Source organism: Calcarisporiella thermophila (genome assembly GCF_041956535.1).
Source record: "Calcarisporiella thermophila strain CBS 279.70 unplaced genomic scaffold VTP21scaffold_4, whole genome shotgun sequence".
In the NCBI taxonomy this organism is placed as follows: Eukaryota; Fungi; Calcarisporiellomycota; class Calcarisporiellomycetes; order Calcarisporiellales; family Calcarisporiellaceae; genus Calcarisporiella; species Calcarisporiella thermophila.
Window position 1 is genome coordinate 1,232,653 of NW_027192194.1, and position 21,007 is coordinate 1,253,659.

At 48.6% G+C, this 21,007-nt stretch overlaps 11 protein-coding genes across 11 annotated transcripts; 8 read left to right on the forward strand and 3 right to left on the reverse strand.

The window, feature by feature from the left end:
- Positions 1-215: 215 nt before the first annotated feature.
- Positions 216-1,859, forward strand: VTP21DRAFT_8788 (uncharacterized protein; the record flags this gene model as incomplete). Its single annotated transcript, XM_069399676.1, has 4 exons — positions 216-230; positions 318-800; positions 883-1,759; positions 1,822-1,859. 4 exons carry the CDS (start codon positions 216-218, stop codon positions 1,857-1,859), a joined length of 1,413 nt encoding a protein of 470 aa, XP_069255070.1.
- A 186-nt stretch (positions 1,860-2,045) lies between these two features.
- VTP21DRAFT_8789 (uncharacterized protein) lies at positions 2,046-2,981 on the forward strand (the record flags this gene model as incomplete). Its single annotated transcript, XM_069399677.1, has 5 exons — positions 2,046-2,093; positions 2,162-2,295; positions 2,386-2,566; positions 2,660-2,765; positions 2,842-2,981. The coding sequence occupies 5 exons, from the start codon at positions 2,046-2,048 to the stop codon at positions 2,979-2,981; spliced, it is 609 nt and encodes a 202-aa protein (XP_069255071.1).
- Positions 2,982-3,062: 81 nt separating this feature from the next.
- Positions 3,063-3,715, reverse strand: VTP21DRAFT_8790 (uncharacterized protein; the record flags this gene model as incomplete). The annotated part of the gene is made up of 3 exons (XM_069399679.1): positions 3,063-3,357; positions 3,417-3,538; positions 3,611-3,715. The coding sequence occupies 3 exons, from the start codon at positions 3,713-3,715 to the stop codon at positions 3,063-3,065; spliced, it is 522 nt and encodes a 173-aa protein (XP_069255072.1).
- Positions 3,716-3,948: 233 nt separating this feature from the next.
- On the forward strand, positions 3,949-5,499 carry VTP21DRAFT_8791 (uncharacterized protein; the record flags this gene model as incomplete). Its single annotated transcript, XM_069399680.1, has 4 exons — positions 3,949-4,394; positions 4,467-4,575; positions 4,637-4,747; positions 4,831-5,499. 4 exons carry the CDS (start codon positions 3,949-3,951, stop codon positions 5,497-5,499), a joined length of 1,335 nt encoding a protein of 444 aa, XP_069255073.1.
- A 1,166-nt stretch (positions 5,500-6,665) lies between these two features.
- On the forward strand, positions 6,666-6,899 carry VTP21DRAFT_8792 (uncharacterized protein; the record flags this gene model as incomplete). The annotated part of the gene is made up of 2 exons (XM_069399681.1): positions 6,666-6,733; positions 6,797-6,899. 2 exons carry the CDS (start codon positions 6,666-6,668, stop codon positions 6,897-6,899), a joined length of 171 nt encoding a protein of 56 aa, XP_069255074.1.
- Positions 6,900-8,574: 1,675 nt separating this feature from the next.
- On the forward strand, positions 8,575-10,059 carry VTP21DRAFT_8793 (uncharacterized protein; the record flags this gene model as incomplete). Its single annotated transcript, XM_069399682.1, has 3 exons — positions 8,575-8,704; positions 8,777-9,210; positions 9,307-10,059. The coding sequence occupies 3 exons, from the start codon at positions 8,575-8,577 to the stop codon at positions 10,057-10,059; spliced, it is 1,317 nt and encodes a 438-aa protein (XP_069255075.1).
- A 671-nt stretch (positions 10,060-10,730) lies between these two features.
- VTP21DRAFT_8794 (uncharacterized protein) lies at positions 10,731-14,033 on the forward strand (the record flags this gene model as incomplete). Its single annotated transcript, XM_069399683.1, has 5 exons — positions 10,731-10,815; positions 10,940-12,173; positions 12,282-12,364; positions 12,444-12,894; positions 12,986-14,033. The coding sequence occupies 5 exons, from the start codon at positions 10,731-10,733 to the stop codon at positions 14,031-14,033; spliced, it is 2,901 nt and encodes a 966-aa protein (XP_069255076.1).
- A 602-nt stretch (positions 14,034-14,635) lies between these two features.
- Positions 14,636-15,163, reverse strand: VTP21DRAFT_8795 (uncharacterized protein; the record flags this gene model as incomplete). Its single annotated transcript, XM_069399684.1, has 1 exon — positions 14,636-15,163. The coding sequence occupies one exon, from the start codon at positions 15,161-15,163 to the stop codon at positions 14,636-14,638; it is 528 nt and encodes a 175-aa protein (XP_069255077.1).
- Positions 15,164-15,693: 530 nt separating this feature from the next.
- On the forward strand, positions 15,694-16,008 carry VTP21DRAFT_8796 (uncharacterized protein; the record flags this gene model as incomplete). The annotated part of the gene is made up of 2 exons (XM_069399685.1): positions 15,694-15,748; positions 15,803-16,008. 2 exons carry the CDS (start codon positions 15,694-15,696, stop codon positions 16,006-16,008), a joined length of 261 nt encoding a protein of 86 aa, XP_069255078.1.
- A 48-nt stretch (positions 16,009-16,056) lies between these two features.
- Positions 16,057-17,007, reverse strand: VTP21DRAFT_8797 (60S ribosomal protein uL1; the record flags this gene model as incomplete). Its single annotated transcript, XM_069399686.1, has 4 exons — positions 16,057-16,400; positions 16,490-16,638; positions 16,723-16,875; positions 17,003-17,007. 4 exons carry the CDS (start codon positions 17,005-17,007, stop codon positions 16,057-16,059), a joined length of 651 nt encoding a protein of 216 aa, XP_069255079.1.
- A 266-nt stretch (positions 17,008-17,273) lies between these two features.
- On the forward strand, positions 17,274-19,918 carry VTP21DRAFT_8798 (uncharacterized protein; the record flags this gene model as incomplete). Its single annotated transcript, XM_069399687.1, has 8 exons — positions 17,274-17,363; positions 17,465-17,545; positions 17,615-18,049; positions 18,114-18,618; positions 18,709-18,950; positions 19,019-19,406; positions 19,522-19,620; positions 19,761-19,918. The coding sequence occupies 8 exons, from the start codon at positions 17,274-17,276 to the stop codon at positions 19,916-19,918; spliced, it is 1,998 nt and encodes a 665-aa protein (XP_069255080.1).
- Between the last annotated feature and the right edge of the window lie 1,089 nt (positions 19,919-21,007).

The window sequence follows — 21,007 nt, forward strand, 5'->3', positions numbered from 1 at the left end:
TCTGTGGACTACACTCTCTCTTTTTGTTTTAAGAATGCATCAACCCCCATATATTTAATAATAATTTAAATTCCTCCGCTTCAAGTAGGACAGCAACTTGACTGCTATTGTGACTGCGATCTCTATGGAAATGGAGGTAAACAAATCTTTGGAATTCATTTCGCTCGAGGATTTTGGATACATCCGTCAATCTATTTTTGTTTTTCCATTGAGCCATGGGTCATCGTAGAGTAAGTGGCCATGGAATTTCTTTGCTTCTAATTACAATGTATTCTAATCAGCAGCATGTTTCTCTTTTGCATTTCTAATCAATGTAGAAGAAGAAGAGAACCCACGTCAAGCCAAGCGACGATCCCAACGCCCCCAAGCCGCCCAAGTCCTTTGTCATACGCTCTGGAGCAGTGGGTCGATCCGTCGCAGCCTTGTCTCGAGATGTCCGAAGAGTCCTTGAGCCAAACACTGCAGCGAAACTCCGTGAACGCAAGACTAACAAGCTCAAGGATTTCGTTGCTGTTGCAGGCCAGCTCTCTGTCACCCATTTCATGATTTTCTCGCGTACAGATGCAGGCACTAATCTGAGAATAGCCCGTGTGCCACGAGGCCCAACCCTGACATTTAGGGTGACTAAATACTCTCTAACGAAGGATGTGATTGCAAGCCAGCGGAATCCAAAGAGCCCGGGGAGCGAGTTCAAGACAAGTCCCCTCTTGGTTCTGAACAATTTTGGAGGAGAGGAAAAGGCTCTCAAACTGATGACGACGATGTTCCAGAATCTGTTCCCTGCCATCAACGTGCAAACGGTAAGATTAGGATAATTTTGGGACCGAGTCTCGTTGGCCTCGCATCTAACTATTAGCTTTTCATTGATTATTTTGTCAACAGATGCAATTGGCAGACGCACGCCGCATCGTTCTCCTCAACTATAACAGCGAGACCAAGCGCGTTGATTTCCGTCATTATAGCATCCATGTGAAACCGACGGGCATCTCCAAATCCGTGAAGCGCGTGATCAATCTTAATGTTCCCAGTCTGGGTGATTTCCAAGATATCAGCGAGTATGTTCTCCGCGAAGCCCACGCTTCGGAATCGGATGTCGAGGACGCAGGAGAGTCCAATGTCGTTCTTCCGCAGCATTTCCCGGGGAGAAACAATAGACAATCGGAGCAGAGGGCCATTCGTCTGGTGGAACTAGGGCCACGGATGGAGTTGAAACTCTTGAAGATTCAGGCTGGATTATGTGAGGGCGAAATCCTCCACCATGATATAATACAAAAGACCCCCGAGGAGGTGCGGGAAATGGCACAAGCGAGAGAAAAACGAAAGGCTGAAGCAGCAGAGCGTAAGAGGGCTCAAGAAGAAAACGTTAAAAGAAAATTGGAAGAGAAAGAGAAGCACCGGATTGCGACGGGAGGAAAGAAAAAAGAGGAGGAGGAGGAGGAGGAAGAAGAAGTAGAAGATGAGGAGGAGGAGGAAGAAAAAGTAGAAGATGAGGAGGAGGATGAAATGGGAGAAGAAGAGGATGATAATGAGGGCATGATCGGAGATGAGGATTTGAATGAAGATTTATTTGAAGGCGACGACAATGAAGATGAGGAAGTAGGGGAGGATGGGGAGGAAAGCCAAGCATCAGACAATGACAATTTATTTGATGAGGAAGAGTTTATTGGGGGATTAGAAGGAGCTAGAGGAAATGAGAGTGGGGAGGAGGAAGTGGAAGAAGAGGCCGAGGAGAGTGAAGAAGAAGTAGAGGCTCCAAAAGGTGAGCGCGCTTTTATTGTGTTGTAAAATACGTAGTATACTAACCCTTATTAATTCAAACAGCTCCACCGCGCAAGAAGCCAAAGAGAGGTCGCCGATAGGCTATAACCATTCTTTTATTTTTCATTCTCGTGTATTTTGGACTTTATAATAAAAGCATTTTTGATTCTCTCTAAAAATGCCGAATCATAGGCTATATTATTCATACCCTATTTCAATCTCAAACAAGCCATCTAAATAATTTGACGCGTCTAAATTTTCGCGATTTTTTTTATACTTTATAATATATGGGGGACGAATATTATAACATAGATTCCATTCTCGCTGAGACTCAGGTATTCAGATTCCCTGCTAATTCTAAAATGATATACCAGATCTAAAGATCTCCCCAATCCTTCTAAAGAGAGTCCAAGCGGGCTTCAATCAAGATGTAGAGGGCATTGGCTGGCTCATTGGCGAAGAAGACGAGGCCAAAATATCAGCAGGCAAAAAAGTCGAGATCCCTCTGTGGCTAGCGGAAGGCCTTGCAAGATTTGGGTAAAATAAATATATGTTTCGATACACCTGTCATCTTTTTCAGAGAATTTTGAGATCAAATTACTCAATGGATTTATTTTTGCATGATAGTCGCGATTATGATTATGTGCAGCTCTATCTCCCGAAATTTTTAGGCCCGCGTGGCATGGCCAATCTTAGCGCGGGACCCACCAGTATTAATTTGCGACAACTCTGTTCGTATTATTTCACATTTGGGATGAAAATCGTGGAATTATTAGACGACAAGAAACTAACCCAATTACTAAGAACTGTAAGTGTTAATATAGATTTTTTTTTAAGGCCGAGAAAGGAGAGAAGAAAAGGTAGAGAAAATGGCTAATACAATGATATCCTTTTTCACAAGACTTATCGCGTACGATTACGCGAAATAATGGACCGTTCCCAGATTGGAGGCGATTTCTTCCAGGACCAAGGCTTTATCGAGAAGTTGGACGTGATGGAACAAGAACGTCAGTTACCACTTTGCCGAAATCTTTGGTCGATGTATATGCTGACTTGGCAGAGCTCTTTTTTTTTTTCCTTTAGTATTGCGGGTGGGCATCGAAGCGACTAATCAATTCCAGTCATGGTGGGAAAGGAGCGGCGGGGAGTTGCAGGCAGCAAGCGTTCTTCGTGGCCCCGCATGGCTGGCATACAGTGAGAGATCAGCTGGTGAAGATAGCTGACGAGAAATTTTTTGGAAATGTTTTTATATATATTTAGCGTGTATATACGATAATCTCAATACAAACAAATCTAAAAGCCGTCTAATCAAAAGAATACCCCAGCTCGCGTGCAATTTTCTCTACCTTGCTTGTGAGCGCATCTATTGATACTTGAGGGACGCCATTTTCAGTCGATTTCGCGCACCCCTGCGTCGCACAGGTACCACTACACTGACTGACGTTTTTGTCTTCCTTTTCGGGAAGGAAATGATCTTTGGTGAAGAAATGCTCAACACCAAGGCTAGAAAGTTCCTTTTCCAAAGCCTGAAGTTCAGGAATCACAGCGCAAGATGGCAGTAGGATGTCTGGATTCTGGGTATGGAATTTTAGGAGAGTGCTATTAAATAATCCATGAGCGATGGCAAATGAGTGAGATCTGGATGATACAAAATCTACTTTATGATCCCACGTAATCGCCCCACTTTTCTGCCAACTTCCAATCCCTCTCGAAAGCCGCGGTCAAAACCCTGCTGTAGTGTATAGTTTTTTCCTTCCGTGATTCCTTCCCGATATCCAGCCTAGAGAGTAAGGAGCGGGATAAATAACTGTTACCCAGACGGAAAACAAAAAAGCATTGCAATGAAGAGTACATCAGAGTGGATCTGATGGAGACGCGACCATTCCCGGTTAGCCATCTCTTTTTCGAAACCGCCATGTTCCTCGCCGTCGGATGCCCATACGTCATCGCCCGACATGGTGGTTGTACTGCTGACTTGTGAGCAACCAAAAAGAAATTAATAGACATGAGAATGATCATGCAAATAAATGTCACAAAACGAGTCACATAAGACATAATTTTGTTCCTGACGGGTGACGATCCGATCAAACGGTTTTTCATTTTTCAGTCCTCTACATATATGCATATACAACCTCATTTCCCGCTTCATCATTTCTTCATTCCGAAATTTCGTAAAGTGTGTTCCATGTAATGGGAGGCTTCATACTATGGTTACTGTGCCTGTGGATGCTTGCCATTCCGGCCAACGCCGAAACCTGCTTCGATATACCTAACCCCCTCTCGCCTTCCAAGCGCGTCGCCGTGTCGTGTCCCCTCGAGTCCAGGGCAAACTCCGCCAGTGTTTCCAAGGCCTTCGCCCAAACACAGCCCTCCCCCTCCTCCGTCACCAATTACTTTCACTTCGATATCACTTGCCAGGCCTCCCCAGAACAATGCTCCTCGGCGAACGAGCTGCTGCGACGAGCAGGAGAGATTATCTCAGAAGTGGTCGAACTGAAGCAGCCGGTGTCCGTCAACGCCAGCTTTTTCGCATTTTGTCGCGAGCTGAGCATTTGTCCTGAACGGTTTGTGACACTAGGGGGCGCTGCACCCGCAAGAGTGTTACCCGCGTTCGACTCGGAGGACGGGGTGAAGAGGTATGCAAATTGAATGGCCCCCTGCGGTCTATGTCCACCCAGCCTCACTCACCGTATTCCAATTCTCTTCAGATTGATACCCCAAGCATTGGTAAAGCAGCTAGGACTATACCAGCACCCCCAATACAGCCAGTTCGACATCCACGCCATGTTCAATTCTGAAGCACCGTTTTGGTTCAGCGTACGTGTTAGATGGCCTTGGACCAAGCAATAGTAAGAGATTAACGCTTTCTACCCCATAGTCCTCCGGAACACCAATACAAAAGAACCAGTCGGACTTCCTCTTTGTAGTTGTTCATGAACTGATTCATGGGCTTGGGTTTGGATCAGGGTGGTCGGATTATGTGCACGAGGTAAGAGACCAACGGTGCCCGACATGGTTTTCCATGCAAGACACTTCCCCATCTCACCCTCCTCTTCCCCATGCATACGCTAGGTTCCCATCGCACTAACGCCTGATATCGGTATTCTTGGTGGTCGTAACGCCCCGTATACCTTCGATGGCTTCTACGAGTTCATCTTCGACAAGTTCCTGGTCACCCTCCCGGACCTCTCACGCCTCACTACAAAATATACCCGTCTTCTCAATGAGATTCCCGGCATCAACTCCACCTTCCCAACCATTCAAGACTTCGTCGCCAACCTCACCAAGTCACCAGAGTATATGAGAATAGGAAGCGAACTACTGCAAATAGCCACTTCCAAAGGCAAGCTTGGCTTTATGCCGGTGGGAGGTTCTCAAATAGGTGATGTGGTGGTGCTGGAGACGTCGTTGAAACCCTTCTCCGATGGCTCGTCGGTGTCCCACGTAGACTACGCAACCTATACCAACACAAGCGATTTCCTAATGCGATTTGTGCAGGACCAAGGGGTGAGGCTGGAGGAAGGGATCTCGCGTGGAGGCGGGGCCCACCCCATCGGCCCGAAGCTTAGAAAGATGCTAGCCTCGCTCGGCTATGTGGTGAAGGAGGCTGGGTTGGAAGATAAGCCACCGTATGTGGACGGAAAGGCGGTCTCGGGGGTGTTCTCCTCCTCGCAAAGGATGCCCAGCACAGCAGGATGGTGGGTGGGATGGATTGCACTCCTGAGCGCCATGATGCTATAAACCTTGCTTTTTGCTGTGGAATAGACGCCTGTTTTCTCCCCTCCTCCCCCCCCCCCATTGTTCATGTTATGTAACCGTGTACATTTATATACAGCATTAGCTAATAGATTTTGTTGCAAGAAAAGAGGCTAGGGCTAAAACTAATTGAGGGAGAGAGGGAGATGGGGGAGGGGCACACTCTATGTCTGATGCACAAACCATGCAGACCATGCAGCGTCATGCAAGGGATAGGATGGACAGAGCTCCCTCCCCTTCATAGCGGAGGGAAGCTGACGACCTCTCTCCCCTTCCGCTCTTCGCGCGAGGGCCTCGAAGGCCATGTCCGCGGGAGGGGGGGGGAGGGGGTTGGAAACTGCAGTCGATTTCTAATTTTCCAGAGCAGCAATAGATTTGATACAACATGGGACTGTGTTCCGTTACGCGCTCGGAAATCGTTTCTCGACACGGCTGTCATCTGATCAAAGAAAACCTAACCTTCCCATACTCTATTTTGACTGCCCAAACCTTGTTGGTTGGTCGCTGCTAGAACCTCTTGGCCACGACAAGGCCGGCGAGGGTTGCAGGATTGAGTTAGCTTTGGCAAGAGGCTTTATTCACTTTCTCACTATGCTCGTTTCCCGTTGCAAAAGGAAACGGGTTATTTGTTGAGTGTCTGCAAAAGCCTAAGCTCTCGAGCGGTTTTTCATGCTCCACAACCTAGAGCGCTTGTTTGATTGAGGGCATGAGCTCGATTTATCTCTCTTATCATGCAACCTTGAATGATGGAAGTAAGTTCTCAGATGCTTTTACCCGCCCTCGCCGTTAGCCTCTCCCCCTCTTCTTTCCTTCCTTTTTGTTCTTTCTTCTGAATGAGAGCACAAGCGTGTGCGAGAAGCAAATGGGAGCGTTCTCTTTTCCGGAGGGCCACGCGGAGTGTAGGGCGGAACATAATTTCACACCCCCGTGTTACCCTCGCATCTTAAACTGCCTTTGTATATTCATGCCAATGAATGCGAGCTGGACACCGTGTGTGCAAGTTAGAAATATTATATAAGACGCCCATTATCATCGGCCCTATTTATTTTTCCTTCCCTCGCTCCTCCTGTCTTCACTTTCCCTCCTCTCCGGCGACCTTCGAGACTGCGGCAAGAAGAAAAGAAGAATTCCCAGAAGCCAAGCAACGAACCATGTCCGAGATAGTGTGGGTTCCCTTTCATTTCTGCCAAAACTGCGGAAGCGGGTGGCGAGGGAGCGGGTAAAGACAAGCTCAAGGCGACGGCGGGGAGTCTCCCCTTGCTAACCATATGTTTATGCCCAGATGCTGCCACTATCCAACTCCCAACACCATCCTCGTTTGCCAGACCTGCAGTGGCCAGTATCCGGGCCACTACACCTCGTGCTTGCACACCTATGGCATGTGAAGAGGTGCAAGGCGTCGTGTCCCCTCTGCCCTCTCTCCCCCCTTCCCCCGTTTACGTCGCTGGCACGACAAAAACATCCACGCAAAACCTCCCCCTCTATGTAGTATTTATTCCCATATCTTCAGTAGCCTCTCCCTCCAAAAAAGATCACTGCACATGAACCTCCTCCTCATTTTTCGTGTATATTTCTATGCCTTTGATAGCTATCGATAGCGGCTGTGTGTATACTTTATTCATCTCAGGCTCATTGCTACCTGTGTTATTGTTCATTTCATTAATTAGAGAATAACAAAACGGAAGCGGTAAAGTTGAAAATTCTCTCACGTCATTCCTCGCCCCACCCCGGTTTGGTGTATCACTCCCCCAATAGCCTTTAATTAAAGGCTAAAGCCTGCAGTAAATTGGATCCCCAATTCTTTAATGCTATCGGCTTTCTCCACTCATTTTCAGCCACATCTAAAATTCCAGGCCCTCGGAAGAGCGTTATTTTTCCGATGGCAAGTGATCCTTTGAATTCCGAAATTTGGCGGCATAAGTTGCTGCATGCGAGGGCCTGCGATTCCGCCTTTTTAGCAGCGGGAAGCCCTTAGGCCTTTTGCGCGGCCTTGGCTTCTCCGAGTGTATTCATAGTCCATTTTCGCCGTTACGAAAAGAGCCCTCCTCTCATGCAAGCGTGCAGAGAAACCTTGTGCTCCTCTCGTTGACGTTCCCCCCCCCCTCCTTACGTAATATCATGGAGAGTAGCGCTTGATCTAGATTGAATATGGCTCTACGTTGGTAGGGAGAAATCCTACTCAATAAAAAACCAGAGTTTTCAAACCATAAATGTACCGCCTATTGGGAATGGCATATTGTTTTAGGCGTTGTTTTCGCGCTAGTGACTCAATCGCCCTTTCCCCATTTCACAGAAATCAATCATTTTGTTGAAACGGGAAAAAAGGCGACTAGGAATAGCGTTCAGGCCATCATCAGTTGATTCCCGACCTGCATTCGACTTATCTCCCCTTCCAATGCGTCTCCTGGGGGGCTTTGGATAAGACGCCGACCCACCTACTCATCACGTGCGGCGCTCGGAGCCAGACGGAAGGATCCATCTGCCATATGGATGCCGTGCATGAACTTTCAACCCTCCACTTTCTGCTCCCTCTGCGGACCGCAGGCGCACACCTTGAATTTTGGGGAAAATCAACCAACTAAGCCATGCAGACAACGTGGAAATTCAATCCGCGAGCGCCAATAGAAGGGCCGTGGCTTTTCAACAAACTGGTTTGGCATTGGCCGGCGTTTCGTGGTGAGGATGCGGGATCGGATTCGGATCGCTCGCCAGTACGAGGAGAACGCAGCTGGGATATGTGCAGAAGAAAGCTGATCTGTCGAGCTTTTTATTACCGTGGAGGCTGTATTTTTTTCTCACCCCTAGGGCCACAAGCCAGGAGGAGTCTTGATATATTCGCTGTTGACGAATCATTGCGCTTGGACGCGAAAAGAATTTAAAGAACGAAGCACCACTCTCTCCCGCATACTCTAACACCAACACTTCGGAATCTAAACAAATAGAGCCGCCGCTCTCTCCAACAATAAACCTCTTTCTTTTTCGATCCTCCTCTACTCCATTCGTTCTTGCTTAATCCCCTGCTCATCTCCTTTCGCAGCAATCTTCCCCCACAGCCCTGAAATGGCCCGACTTTACCTCCTCCTTGCTGCGCTCGTGGCTGCTGCCTCTGCCCAGAATACTCCATTGGCCAATCCGAATTGCGTCAATGCATTCGACCCGAACGCCAAGTATTTCAAGTATGAAACCAAAGGTAACTAGTACCAGACTGGATGGCATCAGGATATTATGGCCCCCTCAACCCTATTCCCCATGTCATGTCTAGTGGACACGGCGTCCCTTTTCAGTATACAGTACTTTAATAACTACAAGCTTGTGTCAAACAAGTATTCTAATCAGACCTTCGCCCTCGTCCAATGTGGCACTCCGCGTCCAGCGAGTATCCCAGCGAATATGACTGTTTTCGAGATTCCTGTGAGCCGAGTTGCGACACTTGAAACTACAGCGACCGCCTTCCTAGACTACTTGGGCGTCGTTGACACTATCGTCGCTTTTGACACAGAATCCGCCGTCACCTCTCCATGCCTACAAAAAAAAAGGGAGCAGGGCTCAGCTAGAGCAATTCCGAGCAATATAACCGAAACAAACCTGCTGCTTTCCAATGTGGATGTGGTCTTTGGGGGCTCCTTCTTCCCCAAGGATATGAATCTGACCAAAGCGGTTTATACAAGCGAAGTCCAAGATCCTGGACCACTTAATGTAAGTTGCCATTTCATAGGGCTGCTTCGAAAGAGGGGCCTTGTTATTTATATTCCGGCGTTTTTCATTCCATCTTTCAACCAATTGATTCGATAGCGTGCGGAATGGTTGGAGTTCTTTTCTCTGTTCTACAACTTGGAAGAGACGGCCGAAAAGAAGACGAGAGACATTAACAACAACTACAACTGCTTCAAGAATGGCGCTGCCAAGGCTAAATCAAAACCACTGGTCGCCTGGACTTCCTATTTGGCCCCGAGTGAGTTCAACAATAACACCGCAAGCTGGAGCATCTCGACCGCTGCCTACAAGAAGCAGCTGACGGAGGATGCCTCCGCCCTCTTCCATGCGCCCACCACCTTTAACTTCAATAGCTCCGCCGCCTTCCTCGAGGCAATGAAGGAGGTAGACGTCATGATCGATGAGACGTTTATCGCCAGAACTATGGACGATGTGCTCAAAAACTATGGCATTAGTGACGCTGGGGCGTACAAATTCACGAAATCGCAGCAGGTATACCGCCTTGACGGTATTCAATCCACAGGAGGTGGCTTCGACTGGTTTGCCACTCCCGTTGTGCAGGCAGATGCGACCCTGGAAGCGCTGATCTACGCACTGCACCCGGAAATGAAGAACGGCAAGAGCACCCGGTGGTTCCGCAACGTCGCTAACGACCCCATTTCAGAAAGCACTCCTGGGAGCTGCTCGGATGTCAAAGCTGCTGCCACTTCATTAGCAAGCAACTGCCAGTCTCTGACATTTACCACGTCGGCCGCATCCTCTCCCGCTACCGCCACTGCTCTGACCGTGTTTAGTGCGGTACTTGCTGCGGTGACTGCTCTATTTGCGTAGGGCTAGTTTGTGAAGAAAATACTCCGGCTCCAGTTCCCCCTTCGATTGCCTGGGGGAGGGGGGAGGGGGCAAAGACTCTCCTTTAATTAATTTATAGTTCCTTAATGATTCTAGTATGTGTATTTAAGTATATTAATGTGAGGCTTTGAGGCTCTGAAACCTCTGAAATCATGAATGAAGTGCAGCGGCTCTGGTCCCCAACTAGCATTGCAAAATACACCGAGAGAAATTCCTGGTATCCTGATCATATGTTGGCTATAAAAGTGTTAATGCAGATTGGATCGATGACCAATCGCTTGGCTTATGTTTTGCCTCAGCCTCGGAACAAAAAAAAATTAAGCTTAAGGAGTCAAAAGAGAGGAAAAATAACAACGGATAGCAGTTACCACACTTCATTTTTTTCCATTTTTCCATTTTTCCATCTATTCCTTCAAAAATCGTTACGAAACCAATGGCGGTATAATAATAGAAACATCATTACAAATTGAAAGAACCTCCGTCTCCAACCTTTGTTTTCTCTTTATTTGTCTTTGCTAATCGCCTAAGTTTACACCCCCCCCCCCCTTTTATTTTTATCTGCTTGATTATTTTATTTTTACTCTTTGATTTGCTTAACAACCGGTCAAAGCTCAAGCTGCATTTGTCATACTGGATCACTCTGCTAGCAGGTCATGCGCGCCTTTGGTATAGAACAGTGGCACACTGTTCTCTTCTTGCTTTTGCTCGTAGCCACGCTATTTGTTTCTCTAGTAGACGGTATGTTTTAATTCATAGCCACCCCCATCGTGTTTATTTTTATTTGCTCCATTTCATCAGCCCGATGACTCTGGCATTCACTATCATATTAATAATGTGCATATTCCACATGCTTTCCCCATAGGCGATTCACAAACGGATCGTCCGCTTTCCAGAATTGAATTTGTCGCCCAACCTACTTTTAAAATACTACCGCGACTAAACACTGAATCATCACAGCTTCACAAGCGTTCTTCCCTGCCGCTTGAAGAGAACCTTCAACACGATGATGCGGTCCTATTACGTTTCCGCGCCTACGGTCGCATTTTCCACCTTCACCTTGAACCCAATCTTGACCTTCTACACCCCGATGCTTCCTTCGCGATCCACGACCCTGAAACTGGGGCTGTGAAATGGGAACCCCTTCGTGCTGAGGATCATCTAGTGTATAAAGGATGGGTTGCAGATGATCACAACACCCACCAATGGTACGAACGGGACGCGATTGGAATCGTGCGTGAGGAAAATGAGAAGTGGCGTGAGGGTGCGTTGGGATGGGCAAGAATTGTGGTCCACAAGGACTCCTCGCGGCCAACTTTTGAAGGGGCATTTACGCATATGGGCGAGCTATACCATGTGAAGCCGATTGAAACTTACAGCTTGACGAAGAGAAGTGAGGATCCATCCGTACAGCATTTATTTGCACGGGGTTCGGAGCAGAGCGCCGCAACAATGGTAATTTATCGAGACTCTGACACTGTACCTGAAGCTCTTATGAAGCGCGACACTGCCATCATGGGGCCTAGCTTATCCTGCGCCATGGACGAGTTGAAATACAACCATGTATTGCGCTCGGTCCCGCTTGAGCAGCGCTTCTCATCCCTCATCGGGGCTCCCATCCAGCACGATAATTATCTCCCGCTGGATTATACCTTCAGCCCGCTAGAGAGGCGAAAACCTCTCCTCTCCACCTTTCCCTCTCTCTCGCTTGAAAGGCGCGCACCCGCTCCCCCGCGGCAGTTGGCCGCGACGGGGTCTCAGGGATGCCCAACCTCAAAAAGAATCGCCTATATTGGAGTTGCGGCCGACTGCACTTATGTCCGTAGCTATACTAATGTGGAAAATGCCCGGCGTCAGATCATTACCGACTTCAACCAGGCGTCCCAGGTTTTTGAGCAGGCATTCAACGTCGCTCTCGGCGTGATCACCATTGATACCCGCCCGCCCCCATGCACTAATGGGGCTGACAAAAATGCCACGTGGAACCGCGATTGCTCGGACGCCTACAACATCAACCAACGGCTCAGTGATTTTAGCCAGTGGAGAGGATCTCTTGGAGAAGATGGTGCGGCACTATGGCATCTGATGACGCAGTGCAAGTAAGTGTTGTTGCGATGAAACTTTCTACCTCCGCTTCTCCATCCCCCTTCCCCTATTCACTGAAAAATGGGTTCATGTATTTAATTTTTATGTTGTTCCTTGGCTAGCTCCAAGTCGAGGGTGGGGATAGCGTGGTTAGGACAGCTATGTACCTCTTCGGCAAGTAAAAACGGGGGTAGTAGTGGAGATAGTACGTATTCTCTTTCTTTCTAGACTCATCCTGCTGAAATTTAACTCGTTTTATGTCTTGGTGAATGCCCATTTGAAAGGCATCGAGATGAGCGGGGATGAATTCGTGTCCGGTACCGGTGTTTCATCCATCACAAGAGATGAGTGGAAAGTCGTCGCGCACGAGATAGGGCATGGTTTTGGTGCGCAGCACGATTGTACCAGTGCAGATTGCCCTTGCCCGAGACCAGGGGAACCCCACTGCAGCCGGTGTTGCTCGGCCACCCCACAATGTGATGCCAATGGACAGTTTCTCATGAACCCCACGAGCAACACCAGCACCAACCAATTCTCACCATGCTCTTTAGGGGAAGTTTGCGGGACCATCCCTAGCAAAGGATTTTGTTTGCAACCGCCCGGGTTGAGGAGAACCGAGAAGCTCGCCATGTGCGGGAATGGAATATTGGAGGAGGGAGAGCAATGTGATGCGGGGCAACAGGGGAGCGAATGTTGTAACCCGGATTGTACGCTCAAACCTGGAGCGGTGTGCAGGTAAATAGCCCGCAAGAGTGCTTTGTGTGTGGGTTGGAATGCGCACGTGTACTAATATCCTCCATCTGTTTTCTTGGTACCTTCATTCTAGCGATGCCAACAGCGAGTGCTGTGAAAAGTGCCAACTCAAGCCGGCAAACACGGTGTGTCGCCCTGCGATCTCCAGCTGTGACATCCCCGAGACCTGCAATGGCACCAGCCCTATGTGTCCCGATGATAAACGCGTTCCGGACGGGACGGACTGTGGGGCCAACGGATTAAAATGTGCATCCGGTCAGTGCACATCGCGTGACCAACAGTGCGCCTCCCGAGGCAACATGGGGGGTGGGCGTGCCAATCTCACCACGGCGTGCAACTTCCAGGATGGATCCTGCGCCATTACTTGCAATGACCCGGGACGGCCCGGCACATGTATCCGATTGAGCGGTAACTTCATCGATGGGACACCGTGCGGATATGGCGGGAAGTGTTTCCATGGACAGTGTCAGACGGGCAATGTGCTTGACGTCGTGAGGGACTGGTTCAACCAGAACAAGCAGATTGGAATTCCGGTGGTTGTGGCGCTGGGTCTTCTGATACTCCTGGTGCTTTTCAGGTGTGTTTATTTGTGCTTCCAACGAAAGCCCGCCTCCAAACCAATTGCGGTGCCGGTCGCATTGACCCCGATGCCGCACTACCCAGCCACTCCTTCGCATTACCCGCCTCCCCCGCCCCCGCCTCCCGCCGCCTATAATGCGAACATGGGACGGGAGAGTGGTGCGACGAGCACTGGTTGGGTAGATCCAATGCCTTATAATGGTCCATATGGGGCACCGCCGGTGTACCGCTCCCCTACCCCCAACAGCAACACCCACTACAGTAACCACACCCCAATGCCCGAGCCATACTCTCAGCAATATCCCCCACAAGCTTCCCCTCATTCGTTTACCCAACGGCGTGGGTCGTCTGCACCGGTGACGGAGCACCGCCCGGATGGAATCGATCACTCGGGATACAGCCCCTACAACCCGCCCGAGCCTTTTTCACCCTCTCCGCCCCCGATCCCATCCCCTACCCCCCCGCTCCCGCCCCCTCCGCCTCCACATCGACATCAGCGTCATCCTCCGGGATCTCCGCCCCCTGCCGGAAATACCAACTAAAGGAGAGGGAGGCGAGGAGGCCCTTTTCTTTCCGGTTGTATTTTATTTGATCTTATTTACTATTATTTCGCAGGATTTTTATTTATATACCGTTCCCTCTTCAGCTTATTTTGAGAGCCTTGACTCTTTCTTTTCTTTCCCATTCTCCTATTGTCCCTAAGTTTTTCTCTCCTTCTCTTCACCCCACCGTTTTTCTTTATTATTATTAATCTGAAACTGTACTTATTCACTTTTCATTCTTGGTTTTTGACTCGGTTCTGTAAAGATCTCTATGAATGCCCAGTTCCATCCCCACTAACAATAGAACTCATTTGTATTAAACCCCCTTTCAATCTTTTGCACAATGGCAGTCAATTTTGGTCTAAGGGGGATCTATCCATTGATCCCCTCTAGGATGCAGTTTTTTCTCTCCTAGATGAGTCCGTTTTTGCTATGGCTATCGAAGTTCGGTTGATGTCCAAATTCTATGTTGTTTTTATTTCATCCGCAAAGCATACAATACAAATGTTCTAATTCTAGCTCCTTCCAGAGGCTCTATTGAGAAGTTTTTCGGCCCCACCTGGTTGCTCTAATGCATTGACGAAGTTCTTGACTCCTCCGAACTATTTCGGCCCGGCTGGCTTCCCAGGACTCTGGCTACTCTCGTCTCGGCCCTGGTTATTAGCCAAATCTCCGGCGACCTTCTCTGCACCTCTGATGGTGCCTTTAGTTATCGCCCCCGCCGCAATCTCAACCGCCGGCTTGGCTAATTTCGACCCCACTTTAGATGCAGCCCCCAAGCCAGTAGCCAGCCCCACACCCTCGATGACGCCCTCTTTGACAGAGTCAATTCGGGATGCCGTGTTATCTATATGTGGAGTTCCGGTGATCTTTTCCGAGAGTGCTTTGCCACCATGATTTCCCAGCGTACCTCCCACCACGGCACCGCCTAATGCACAGAGGGGAGCAAGCGGAGCGCCTGCTACCGACGTCAAACATGCGGTAGCCCCTATTCCTGCGCCTGCAAGGGCACCACCGGCGGTGGAGCCAGCTTTTATGAGCCCGTCCTGGGTAAAAAAGTCGGGAGAGGGGGTGGGAGCCCCATAGGATACAGAGATCGCAGCGAAAAGGATGAGTAAAGGCGTCTTCATAGTTGGTGTTAGAATCTTGGTCGAATGCACTCACCTTCGTCCTATTTATAATGGTTTACCATGATATGCTCGAAGATAGACGTATCGAGACACCATGCTGCTATTCAACATTATTGGTACTTCAGAATCATTTTGTATTTGGAGCCCCTTTTTAGTTTTCTGCGTAGAATTGGAGCATGTATTCCTGTAACTAGCGCATCCCTATTACATCTTGCAGTTGAACCGAATTTGTCCATCCAAATTTCCTCATAAGGCAAGAACTTGGATTGAATTCTCTGGCAAGCTCCGCCTTTGGCAGTCAACATGTTACAACAGATAGATGGATATCGGTTACGAACCTCTCGTTATCGTATTCCTCTGGACTAGGACAATGTAGTCCACGAATGGTCGGTAGCCTACCTGCCAAGGTCAGCTTGCAGGCTCACAATATGGCTAACAGTTCCAACAAGGACGGGGGAGCATGCGTCAAATAGAGATATTTCACTAACAGATAAGAATAACACAGGAAGGCAGCTGGACCCTTAGATGCAATGATAGGCAGGATGAACTCAGCAGTGGCAAAAAAGACGGCAGATAAGGGACAGAGTATGGAAACGTGAACAATAAAACTAGCCGTCGTTATTCGAATTTATTATGTAGCGTTGGGTAGCAAAGCCTTTGCATTCAGGCGATGCGTTTTCTGTAGGGGCATTGCGAGGGCTCACTTAGTAGCCGTTTTAATAAAGGGGATTTTCGAGGGAGTCGTTTTAGTAGAAGAAAGTTTATTCAAATATCCAGTAGAGCTCCCAAACATAGTTGATCCCAGAAGCAAGGAAACCAAAACTTCTCACAACTATCTTGGTTAGGCTGTGAGGGTAAGTCACTATACTAGATACAACAAGCCAGGAGAGGGCTTAGTACAGGCGCTGGGGCTTGCCCATGGTGGACTTGATGAAGAGGGACTTGACGTTTTGCCAGTTCTTCTTGAGGAGCGAGACGAGGAAGTTGATGGAAAGCATGATGTTGGCAACAAGCTCATCCTCAGTCATCTGCACGTGACCGACGGCAACACCCAAGCAGAGCACCTTCTTGAGCTGGAACTTGATGGTGGAGCGCTGCTCTTCGGCCTTGGCGAGAAGGTTGTCGGAGTGCGAGACGGGAGTGGGGAATTTACCAGCCTTCTGGAGACCGGGACCAAGGAGACGGGGGATCTGACGGATAAGGGCATCAGAGGCAAGGAAAGCGTCGTACTTCTTGGCTGTTGGAGGAGGGGGGGGGAGAGAAAGTGGGGATGTGTCAGTATCTCATCGAGAAGCGGAACAAAATGTAGGGAGAGCTTTCACTAACCGAGCTTCTTGACGAGCTTCTTGTTCTTGTTGAGCTTCTTGAGGTCATCGACCGACATGAACTCAAGACCGACCTCCTTAGCTTGATCGCAGTGGAAGGCATCGGCAAGGATGCACACGGACATCTTTGGGCGGGGAACATTGGGGAGACTAAATACAAATAAAGCAAAGCCAATAAATTGACCGTTAGCCAAAATGCCAAATTATACATCAGGAGACGAGAGGGATACATACCGGACAGTACCGCTGAAACGCTTGTCCCTCTGGGGATCGTAGTTCTTAAGACCGACCTGCAATTCAACAGTCTCGGTGAACTTGCGCTTCTTCTCCTCGGATTGAGTGAGGATAGCACGGACGGATTCCCTCACAGCACTGACTGACACTTTACTGTTGAATGGATTAGAAACGAGAGTTGATTAGTGCATGGTGTGGAAATTGAACTTATAGATATGGGGAACTATAGCGGAGGGATGGATGGATGGATGAATGAATAGAAGGGCGAGTTGACACATACCTCATGATGGATGTTCCTGTATTTCAAAGATGAAAAGGAAGGAATCTTTTCTTGCTGCTGTTTTCGCGAAATATCAAGCCCTTGGATTCTCAGCCACTACAGTCACAAATTGGTGCGGCAGTATCGGAGTAGTATGGGGGGGGGTAGATTAAGGAAGTATCAAGGAAATATCCACATTATCCCTAACCAAGAATCAAAAAGTCGCGTCTCGTCGAAAAGATCTTAACTCATAGTAGCGGGGAAGTAGAGAGAGTGTGTGAGAAAACCAATTATGACCACATCTCATCTCAGCAACACGACGCTTGACGTTCAATATTTGCGCGAATTAGCGCGTAAGCAACTGACCGATGTCTTGGATTCGGTAAGTTGATAATGACCAGTTCCCTCTGATCCTTCTGCGCACTTGCCTGGGCTTTAGTTTCTTTCGATGTCTAATTTCCACTGCTACCCTGTTCTCTCTAGGTGCGAGGGAAAAAAGCTCTCGTGTTGGATCCTAGTTTAAGCGGTCCGCTTAGTCTCATAGCTGAATTCAGCTATCTTAAAGTAAATGAGTGAAGAATTTGAATGAATTTATTGCGCGGAAATAATATAACGTACGAGATGATTAAATAGGAGCATGGAGTCGAAAAGATTTACCATCTTCAGCCTGGTCCTTTGGAAACCGATTGCCAAAGTCTACTCTACATTTGCCGAGCTCAGATCAAGAACATGAAACACCTTGCCTCCCACATTCACCACCACACCTCCACGTCATCTCCCTCACAAAAATACGATTACCACCTATTTTTTACCCCTAGAAGAACATTGATATGCGAGCGGGTGCTGGAAGAGGAGGGGGTCCTGGGCGAGATTACCATGGGCGAGTTCAAGCTCGAGTTTATTCCCTTTGAGGACGATGTGATATCCTTGGAAATGGAGAATTCTTTTCGCGAGTTGTTTTTGGATGGAGATACCACTGCAGTTTACCAGGCGGCTAAAGCACTCATGTCCCTGCAGGGGATGTACGGGATAATACCACGGATTGTTGGGAAAGGAGAGTATGCCAAGGTAATAGCCGTTTGGTAGTATCCGAATATTTGGACGCCCGGTTTATTTTTCTTCCATGCTCTAGCTACTTGCTGATATGCTTATCCGGATGCGCCGGGAAATGGCCGCGGACGATGACTCTACTCTGGTTAGGTCGCCCACCTCCCCCCATATTGATTCGATCATCATTCTTGATCGCTCTGTGGATCTGATCACTCCTCTCTGCACCCAGCTTACCTATGAAGGATTAATTGACGAAATCTGGGGCATTCGCAATGCGTGTGTGGAATTCGACACCTCCGTGGTTGGCACCCTCAGCCCCCCTCCGAAGGTGTCTGGCTCCAGTTCTTCGGCTACCGCGCCGCCCCCCGCAAGCAAGAAGCGACGAGTACAGCTGAATTCAGGGGATCGGCTGTACTCCCAACTAAGAGACTTGAATTTTGCGGTGGTGGGCGGATATTTGAATCGGGTGGCCAAGAGGATTAACGAGAACTATGAGGAGCGGCATCAAGCGAAAACGATCACGCAGATCCGCGAGTTTGTCGGGAAGTTGGGGGACCTACAAGTAGAGCATCAGTCCCTGCGAACGCGTAAGTGGGGATCGCCAATATTAGAAAGTGGATGGGGAGGTATTGATTTTTGCGTCCGCCTTGGGGGGCATTTTCTTTTCTTCCACCTAGATACTGGGATTGCGGAAGAGATTATGGCGTACACGCTGTCGGAAGATTTCAACAAAGTGCTCGAGGTCCAACAAAACCTGGTGGCGGGCATCGATTCGACAGCCCATAGCGATTATTTGGAAGAGCTTATCAACAAACGCGCGCCACTTGTTCAGGTACTGCGGCTGCTTTGCCTACAGAGCCTCGTAACGGGGGGACTGAAGCCTAAGGTGTATGATCACCTGAAGCGCGAAATTTTGCAGGTTTGCCGGCTTTTATCCAAGAGACATCGTCCCCCCCTTTTTTTGATATCGAATACGTTTTCATGTAGACCTATGGGCACGAGCACCTACTCACGCTTTCCCGATTGGAGGATTTGCTACTTTTCACCAAGCAACTTCCGGTTCGGCCCACCTATCCCCAAGTGCGCAAGTCTCTACGCCTGATTGTCGATGACGTGAATGAGCATCAGCCCAACGATATTTCGTACGTGTACTCAGGGTATGCCCCTCTGAGCATCAGACTGGTGCAGTGTGCGGTGCAGCGACCGGTGGCGAGTGCGGGTGGACCCATGGGGGTCGCTGTGAGCGGCGGGGGAGGTAGTGGCGGAAAGAGCGGGGTAGGGTGGCGAGGATTTGAAGACGTGCTGCGGATGATCCCGGGTAAAGCTTTCGATGAGGTGCAGCGGGTGGAAGATGGCCGAAAACATTTGGCATCACGTGAGTATTGAGCATCTCGGGTTACCGATCGATAAAACCTACCTGTCTCCTTATTGATCTCTATCTACCTAATTCAATCTAAAAAAAATTCCCGTCCATCCCAAAAATTATACAGACGCAGCGGGCACTCCTCGCATTACTCTTGTCTTCTTCCTCGGCGGCTGTACCTATACTGAAATTTCCGCAATCCGATTCCTAGCACAGCAGGAAGAAGGTAATATTTCCATCTCTGGAATCCCCCTCGCCCTTTTAATGGTTTCGCTGTTTATCAATTTATGCTGCCTGATGAATAATGCCTTACGTTCGATCATGCTCGCTGACCTTGTGCTTTTATGTTTGCTTTTTGCCGGATAGCGCAACGTGAGTTTGTAGTTGCGACCACGCAGCTTATTAACGGGAACACCCTAATGTCGTCGTTGATGGAGGAGCGGGGGGCACGAAAGGAGGGCCACAGGGAAGCGGGCGGGAGTGGCCTAGGGGGAGGAGGCACCGGAGCTGCTGCGGCCATGTAAATGTTAAATAGGCCTCATCGGTCGGCCTCATGTTCGCGTTCCATTTACCGAACAATAACCTTGTTTGCAGTGATACTTTGATGTTTTTATTTTAAGTGTGAGAGCTGTGTATAGGAGTTGATTTCTTCCCCTCCTCCATTTCTGTTTTTATTTTCTTTTCCACCATTTCTATTTGCTATTTGCTATTTGCATTCCTACTTGGCTCAGACTCCATATTGGCGAGTTATTGTTTGGACTGATGAGAAGATTATGCATTTCATGGAAGAAGCACATGGAGATAGACAGATCAACTCTATTCCTCATGGATATTGCAGGCCATCACTTTTAGCTCTCTCTCTCCTCCTTCTCCTCCACCACCTCCTCCGCCTTGTTCTTCTTCTTGTTCTAGTTCTCGTTCCTGTTCCAGTTCCATTTCCTGTTCTAGCTTCCTCGTTGTTTGCTTCATATTTCCCTTATTGCAAATAGAGTTACAATCTTCGGCCTGGATTCCATGGGTTAGGATATTTACAGTGGTAGAAGGGGGGAAGGAGGGAGGGGAGACGAGCGGGAGAAAACTCTATCTTTCTCGTGCTAGCACATATTTTCTTTTTCATTCCTGCTCTCCCCCTCAAGGTTTTTTGATCACGTCCAACCTTGAGAAATCTTCTCCTCCTTTCATTTCATGTATCCAACCTTATTTGCAAACGTTTTTTTTTCTCAAGTACGGCGCTTCCGCTTTATTGTCAGAGGAAGTTTCTCAGCGAGTTGATCTGGCCCCATTTAAGCGAAGGGGGGAAAGGGGGACGTGCAGGCTCCAGAGCTGCAGCGTGCCCGGCAACCCCAATCCTCCTCCCCACATGCATGGTGCTCACCATGGCTGCGTGCGGATGGAAAAAAAACACCTTAAAGCACATTAGATTGCTTAATTTCATAAGTCAAAAACCTTGTTTCTCTCGCAGTAACATGCCCACGAAGTCTATCTGAAGCCCCTCACTCCCTCCTTTGGGTGGGAAAAAAACCTAACTCAGCTCTTCGCGGCGAACCGTAAAGTGGTTTTCCCCTGTAAGCTATCCTGCCCAAGTGCACCGTTTTGTCATGTCGAAAATCCTA